This window comes from Tupaia chinensis, unplaced genomic scaffold (genome assembly GCF_000334495.1).
Source record: "Tupaia chinensis unplaced genomic scaffold, TupChi_1.0 Scaffold144682_1, whole genome shotgun sequence".
NCBI classification, from domain to species: Eukaryota; Metazoa; Chordata; class Mammalia; order Scandentia; family Tupaiidae; genus Tupaia; species Tupaia belangeri.
In genome coordinates this window covers 3,289,377-3,295,786 of record NW_006204543.1, presented here as the reverse complement: position 1 = coordinate 3,295,786, position 6,410 = coordinate 3,289,377, and the positions used below count along the sequence as shown (strand labels likewise).

At 52.9% G+C, this 6,410-nt stretch overlaps 1 protein-coding gene across 8 annotated transcripts in view; it reads right to left on the bottom strand.

The window, feature by feature from the left end:
* Positions 1–6,410, bottom strand: part of NEO1 (neogenin 1) — a gene marked incomplete at its 5' end in the record, with an annotated part of 82,445 nt that overhangs the window by 38,520 nt on the left and 37,515 nt on the right. For all 8 annotated transcript variants that reach the window (XM_014583747.1, XM_014583753.1, XM_014583748.1 and 5 more), the window contains 1 exon segment: positions 727–881. In XM_014583747.1, coding sequence (XP_014439233.1) covers positions 727–881 — 155 coding nt within the window.

The window sequence follows — 6,410 nt, the reverse complement described above, 5'->3', positions numbered from 1 at the left end:
CACGAGGAGAGCCCGGCCCCAGCCAGAGGCATGGTGGGTCGGCCTGGGGATGCAGGGGCGGACGAGCCCCTGCCCGAAAGGCCTCTCTGTCTATAGGAGGTCAGACTACAGCAGGGGGTGCCCATGGGTTCGGTGCGTGGTCAGAATGAAAACAGAAAGCAGCCAGTACATGACTCTGCTCTGAGAGGGGCGGGGCAGGGCAGGGCTGGCGAGGACTGCATGGGCGAGGAGTGAACAGCGGTCTCAGACACCAGGAGAGAACCACCCGGCTGATGGAGGATGCAGGACAGAGGCAGTGCTGTGTGGTTCAGTGTGGCTGTAACACAGAAGCGACGCGCGAGACACACGGATGGGACGACCAGAGCCACAGGGCGGGGACCTCCAGTGCCCTGTTCTGGAGCCCTCTCTGTAGGAGTCGGGCAGTTACTGAAAAATGGCGAGCAGGACCTGGATGTATGTGAGATTAAAAAAAAGAAAAACATGAACCAAAAAAAAAAGAAACCAGCTCGTTTTCTCATTTCTCGTTTTTTCTCAAACATAGCCGATCAGACCTGTGTGCTCATGCCGGCCGGTGCTGTGGCTGAGCGCTAACGGGTTTGCAACCGATGTCATCTGTACCTCGAGCCGTCAGATCCTTGGAGCCTGGGTGACACGCCAGGCTAACTGCACGCAGACCTTCCAGCAGGTCCCCTCCCTCAGCGGGGGTTCAGGGAACAGGGGACTTACCCTCGGGCTGTGTCTCCACTCGCAGTGGAGCCGAACTCTCTCCGGAGCCGTGCTTGTTCTGGGCCGTGACTCTGAAGAGGTACACGGTGGCTGGCAGCAGGTTCTGAATGGTGACCTGCATCTCTCCGGGGTGACTGGTGTTCTCCACACGCTCCCTTTGGGCGAAGCGGGGTTTGGGGAGAAGCAGCATCGATTAGGAAGGAGTATTTCAGGACGGACAGCATTTTCCCGTCGACATCGCCGTCTGACAGCGAGCGACATACTCCCTCTGCAAACACGGAAGTGCGTGGGGAGGGTGACGCAGGTAGGATGCGGACCCGGCAGAGCGGGCAGGTCACCCTTCTAACGGGTGCTGGCCACCCTGGGAGACCTTGCTGAGGTCACGGAGTAAAACCACGAGGTTTGCTGGCAGAAGACCCAGGGCTCTCCTGAGTGCTGCTTCACAGGGGCGCGGTCGGTCGGCCGCGGGGTCACTGAGTGTCAAGGAGTGACTCTCTGGGAGTGGACGGGAGCGAGGAGAGGGAGAGGTCCCCACCACAGGAAACCGGAAATGCCGTGTGGGTGGATAAGAGAGTCTCAGTAACAAAGCTAGAGGTTACCAGTCCTAAATTGGGAACAAAAAACAATAAAAATTTACTCAAATACGAAATGTAATCTGGTTTTTTCTTACAGCTGATTGTGATGCTGATTTTTATAATTTTTTCCCTTAAAACTAACGCTCCTTTTGAAGGATTTTTGAACTGGCTCGAAAGGCCTGATGAGCCTCAGCACAGACAGCGCGGAAGACGTGGCGTGGTCTTGGCACGAAGGAGGGAAAACCCGAGAGCCGTTCTCTGGGCTCCTCACAGCCGGGAGCCACCAGCCTGTCCCGGGGGCTGTGTCCAGCTCGTGTCCACTCACTACCAGGACAGCCAGCTCACGTTACAGACGCGACTTCAACAACTGTCACCCCGGGCGCCTGTGGGAACTGTCAGCCCCGGGGGGAAGTGCCGGGCCAACCTCGGCAAAGAAAGGAGCGCGCTCGCAACTACTCTGTGAGATGAGCCTCGATGACCTGACCTGCTGAAAACCCGTTCACGTTCTTTCTTTAAAATGTTGGTCATCCTGACGGGCTGGTTGGGGGGGGGGCAGTCCTGTATGACTCAGGCCGTCTCCTGACTGCACCCGGCACCCCATCTCAGAGATTCACGTGTTCCCAGGCAGCTCTGCAGCTCTTCCAGCGCCTCTCCCATGAAGAGAAAAGGCGCCCGCCCAGTGCTTCACAGAGGCTGCCTCCCAGTAACCGGTTAGGGCCACCAGCAGGGAGTACCGTGGTGGCAAAGCGGTTACGTAGAGATGCTCGCGCTGTCTACCGAGGCCATCTTTGGCGAAGCCGCGAAACCACAGGAGTGAGAAAGGGGCTGCCCACCGACTTCCCCCTCGGCTTCTGACCCCGGTGTGCTCAGGCTGCCTGAGAGGAAGGGCTGCTGTTGTTTTCTAACGAGAAAAGGCAACTAACGAAGCTAAAAGCCCAGAGCACTGAGTCTTCTGCTCACTCTCCAAACAAATATAAATGTGTTCTCTCCCAGCCAGACAACAGGGGGCGGTTCATTCTCATTGCCCCATGACAAGGCGACAGGGTGACGGCTGACAGGGTGCCCACACAGAGCAGCACAGTCCTGGATGTGGAATAAATTAAATGAACAGCTGCCTGCCTCCTGGTCTGTGCCTCTCGTACAGTGCCGGCACCGTGGAGCAGGGACTCCACGGAATTGTGGAAACACAGGATTAAAGAACAAGTCTATTTTGGTGCAAAGAACTCTAAAACCCATGCGCCGTGTTTTCTTAACATGCATCTTCATGAACCTTCCGGAAGCCCCGATACATCTGTTATTTGTTCCTACTTAAAAGGAAAAGAAGGCAGGAGAAATAAGTTTACTAAAATCTAAAACAGATTTCTACAGAAGCATTATTATTTGTTAAAAAGTCAATCACAGGTATCATTTCCTAAAATAATAATAAAAAAAGAATTCAGCCTCTTGGGTCAGCAGGTAGCATGGTATTTAAGGTGCAGGACTCCCACATGACCAACCACAGTTCAAGTCCCAGACCCAGTGGCTTGAAAACCAAGCTGGGTATGTGTGGGTCCAAAATCCTGAGAAGGGAGGAAAAAAGACCACCGTGTGGCCATGCCCCCCGAGATAACTCACTTTCCCTCTCTCTGTCTCTTTCCAGTGAATTACGCATGTACTCTTGGCAAAAAACTAAAAAATAAATAAAATAAAAAATAAAAGTAAAAAACTGAGCATCTAAAAAGGTTTATGACACTAGATTGGCCTAAGGCTCCAAAATTAATTTTCTGTCCAGGGAAAAAAAGCTGCGAAGGCTCTGGCTGAGAAGGCAGAGGAAGGACCCACGGGCTCTCACCAGCATCTCGGGGACCCAGGAGAAACTGCGGTTAGGACCGAGGCTCACACTGCCACCTGGTGGCTGGGTTCACACATGCAGGCAGTGCCGTATGAGCAGGGTCTTCAAACAGTTCAGGGAAAACGCAAGTTATGAAAAAAGTACTCATAGATCAGGGGTCCCGAAACCCTGTCCACAGACCATTCCTACCCAGGGACATTAGAAACGGGCCACACAGCTGGGGTGGGCAGCAGGCGGGCAAGCCAAGTTTCCTCTGCATTTACAGCCTTTCCCACGGCTGGCATTGCCGCCAAGCCCCGCCTCCTGTCCTGTCAGATGGGGTGACGTTATCTTCTTGTAGAAATGCGACCCCATCGAGAACTGTGCATGCGAGGGACTTCAGTTGCACACTCTCATAAACCATCTCCCCACCCCTGCCGGTCAGTGGGGACCACGAGCACAGATTTCAAAAATGTTTGCACCAAATCAACCACCTTGCATTTTACTCCAGTTTTCAACAAACTTTGCTAACACTCTTGAACATCTTCATGCTGAATCCTTATTATGCAGCTGTGAAGTAAATTCATCATTCTCATTTCTGAGAGGGGGACTGAAGCTTAGAAAGGTTAAATAAATTTTATTCCTAAGACAAGGAACGAGGATATGGTCTTTCAACTTCAGAGATTCTTCCCCATTTGTTCTTTTTTTAAAAAAAATTATAACTAGTCCATTGTTGCCTCTATGAAGAAATCATAAAGTGGGACCAGCAGATGGTGTGGTGGTTATGTCACTGGACTCCCACAAGGCTGACTGTGGTTCGAGTCCCAGACCCAGAGGCTTGAAACTCATGCTGGGCGCATGTGCGTGCGTGCTCAAAATCCTGAGGGGAGAATGGAGGAGAAGGGATTGCAGCATGGCCAGTCCCCTGGGGAGGGGGGTGACTTCTCGCTTTCTGTCTCTCTGTCCTTCCAGCGAGCACATGTGCCCTATAGCAAAACAACAACAACAAAAAAAACCAACAAAAAAAGAGAGACCAGCAGTTGGCATAATGGCTATGTCACTGGACTCCCATGTAGCTGACCGCAGTTGGAGTCCTGGACCCAGTGGCTTAAAACTCACGCCGGGTGCATGTGCGTGCGTGCTCAAGATCCCAAGAGGAGAATGGAGGAGAAGGGATTGCGGCGTGGCCATCCCCTCAGGGGATGATTTCTCGCTTTCTGTCTCTCTGTCTCTCTCTTTCTGGCGAGCGTATGCACCCTGTAGCAAAAACCTGTCCAAAATAAAAGATAAGAATCATAAAGTGACGAGGTGCCAGGGGCTGCACGCTCTCTAGGCCTCTTCCTTTGGAGTATTCCTAAATGTAGCCCCTCACCCCGAGTCACAGCGCCTGTCCCCACCCGGCCATCCAGACTGCGGTCTACGTTAGCGTAACGTCACCTCTGTCTCCCCGACTGGGCTGCTCTTCCTGTCCAGTCCTGTGCTGTGCTCCCAAAGGACCACGGGTGTCAGTGGCTGAACCAAAGCCCAGCACACACTCGCCCCGCGGTCTCAGGCGGACCCTTCCTGCCCAGCTATGCCCAGATTCTTAGCGGCATTCTGACACCTGGCTCCTCACTCCACTTCATTCTCATCTGCCAACTCCTGCCAGAACCCGCGGGCAGGCAGGCTGGCTTCCTGGCTTCCCTTCTCCCGCGAGACACACACGGCGCCAGTCCTCGACCCACGTCACCCACTCTGCACACGTGTCTTCTCCGCCCGCCTCGCCAGGGTACCTTCCGCATTTCTCTCGACTCGAGCTTCACTCGTTAACCGCCGCCGTCTTCCACTCTGCCCCCCCCCCGCCTCTCTAACCCAGGGCCCTTTGCTTAAACACTTTGTACAAAAGAGATTTTCATTAAAAACATGTAGATACAAAAGTATACATAGTTAAAAAAACAGTCCCAGTTCTGTTCCTTCTTTCCTAGACCTAACGGCACACGTGGGTGTGTATTCACTGGATCTTCCCGTGTCGGCACTCCCAACGCTCCCGGGGACTGGGCGGGGTAATTCCTGGGGAAGGCGGGCAGCCCGGTACACTGTGGGACGCTCACCATAAGGTACCCTTATCCACGGGGTGCCAGTGAGCACCCCTCAGCCTAATGTGACAGCCAAACTGTCACCAGATGGCCATATGTCCCTGAGAAGTGGGGGTGCATAACTGCCCCTGGTTGGGAATCACTGCTCTGGACATCCACACACACAGTAACATACATAAACATGCTACCTTTGATTCCCTGTGGATAGTCACGTATCACGCAGTCAGCCCTCTATCAGTGGGTAGTGCGTGTTTCGGTTTTTGCACTTACAAGCAGTCCCTTCTGCCCCGTGCACCCTGTGTCCCAGGCATGCATGTATCTGGGCGTTGTGCTGGACAGACACCTGGAGGTGTGACTGCTGAGCAGAAGGCTAGTGTGCTTAAAAATCGCGGAAATTCTGCCTGGCCAGCGTCCCTAAAGACGACTGATACGCCACTTCCAGCTTAGAGTGGGTTTCTCCCCAGCCTTCAACCAACTCAACACTGAGCAGGATCAACCTAAGGTCCTCGCCAGCCTTACCAACAGAAAACGGTAACGAGGGGCCAGCAGATGGCGTGATGGTTCCATGGCTGGACTCCCACATGGCCAGCTGCAGTTCCCGTACCGAACCCAGAGGCTTCGAGTTCAAGCCATACACGTGCCTGCCCAAGATCCCGGAGAGAAGGACGGGGGAGAAGGGAGTGCAGCGTGGCCAACCCCGGAGGCGTGATTTCTTGCTTTCTGTCTCTGTCTTAGAACTCTTTCTCTCAAAAGCAAAGGAAAAAGAAAAAGAAGACATTGGTAAGTTATTATTTTGCCTTTCCAAGACAGCCAGGGCTGATGACAATGCTGCACCTGTGCTGGGCTGTCGCCCAACCTCTGGGAACCTGTCTGGATGGCATGTCTGCTGGGATGTCTGCTTGCTTACACCCTGTAGGTGCTCTTTACACACTCACTGCGGTCTTCACAAGTGTGACAGGATGCGACACACTGACACTGCTTGTGATGTTCACATGGAATTTTACATAACAAACTTCGTCGATCTCCCCTTTTACGGTTTCTGGATTTCCTGTCTTCCTGTAAAGAAGCCTTTTCCTGCTCTCCAAATAATAAAAAATAGTTTCTACCTTTCAACACGTGTAGATATTGTAGAAATATTTACCTCCCGATTTATTGACACTTTTTCTGTTATACACAATGTATGTTACCCACCAGACAGACACTTCGTCCGATGTGCTTTCTGGA